Raw genomic sequence first — 383 nt, forward strand, 5'->3', positions numbered from 1 at the left:
CGCCGCCCTCCAGTTCTCTGTCGATAAGCGCAGCTTACCCGCTGTGTGGAGGAATCCTGTTTCGCACCCACGCGTGCTCTGCTGAGTGTTACGTGGGTTATATAGGACCGTTGCATCCAAAAAGGCTGAAAACGCCACGAGTTTAGTAAAGAATTTATTTTACTCCTACGGTATTTGTTGGGCTGGAAGTGATTAGCGAGCTAGCTGGATGCGAGCAGGGACGGGGAAGCCTGGCAGGACGCCGGCCGTAAGGCTTTTGGCCAAAACGCTGGAGGTCTCCAGGTTTACGTAGCCAAACCTTCCCTTCGGTACCGGGGGGCACCACAGAGCTGGGGGGTCGGTGCTGGGGGGAGGGGGGTGTGTCAGGGAGAGGGCCTCCTGGG

At 58.0% G+C, this 383-nt stretch overlaps 1 protein-coding gene across 1 annotated transcript in view; it reads right to left on the reverse strand.

Annotated features, from left to right (window-relative positions):
* PHF13 (PHD finger protein 13) overlaps positions 1–116 on the reverse strand; it is a 4574-nt gene extending 4458 nt beyond the window's left edge. The window contains exon 1 of the mRNA XM_009333517.1: positions 39–116. Coding sequence (XP_009331792.1) covers positions 39–116 — 78 coding nt within the window. The remainder of the gene's footprint in view (positions 1–38) is intronic.
* Between the last annotated feature and the right edge of the window lie 267 nt (positions 117–383).

This window comes from Pygoscelis adeliae, unplaced genomic scaffold (assembly GCF_000699105.1).
Source record: "Pygoscelis adeliae isolate BGI_AS28 unplaced genomic scaffold, ASM69910v1 Scaffold370, whole genome shotgun sequence".
Taxonomy (NCBI): domain Eukaryota; kingdom Metazoa; phylum Chordata; class Aves; order Sphenisciformes; family Spheniscidae; genus Pygoscelis; species Pygoscelis adeliae.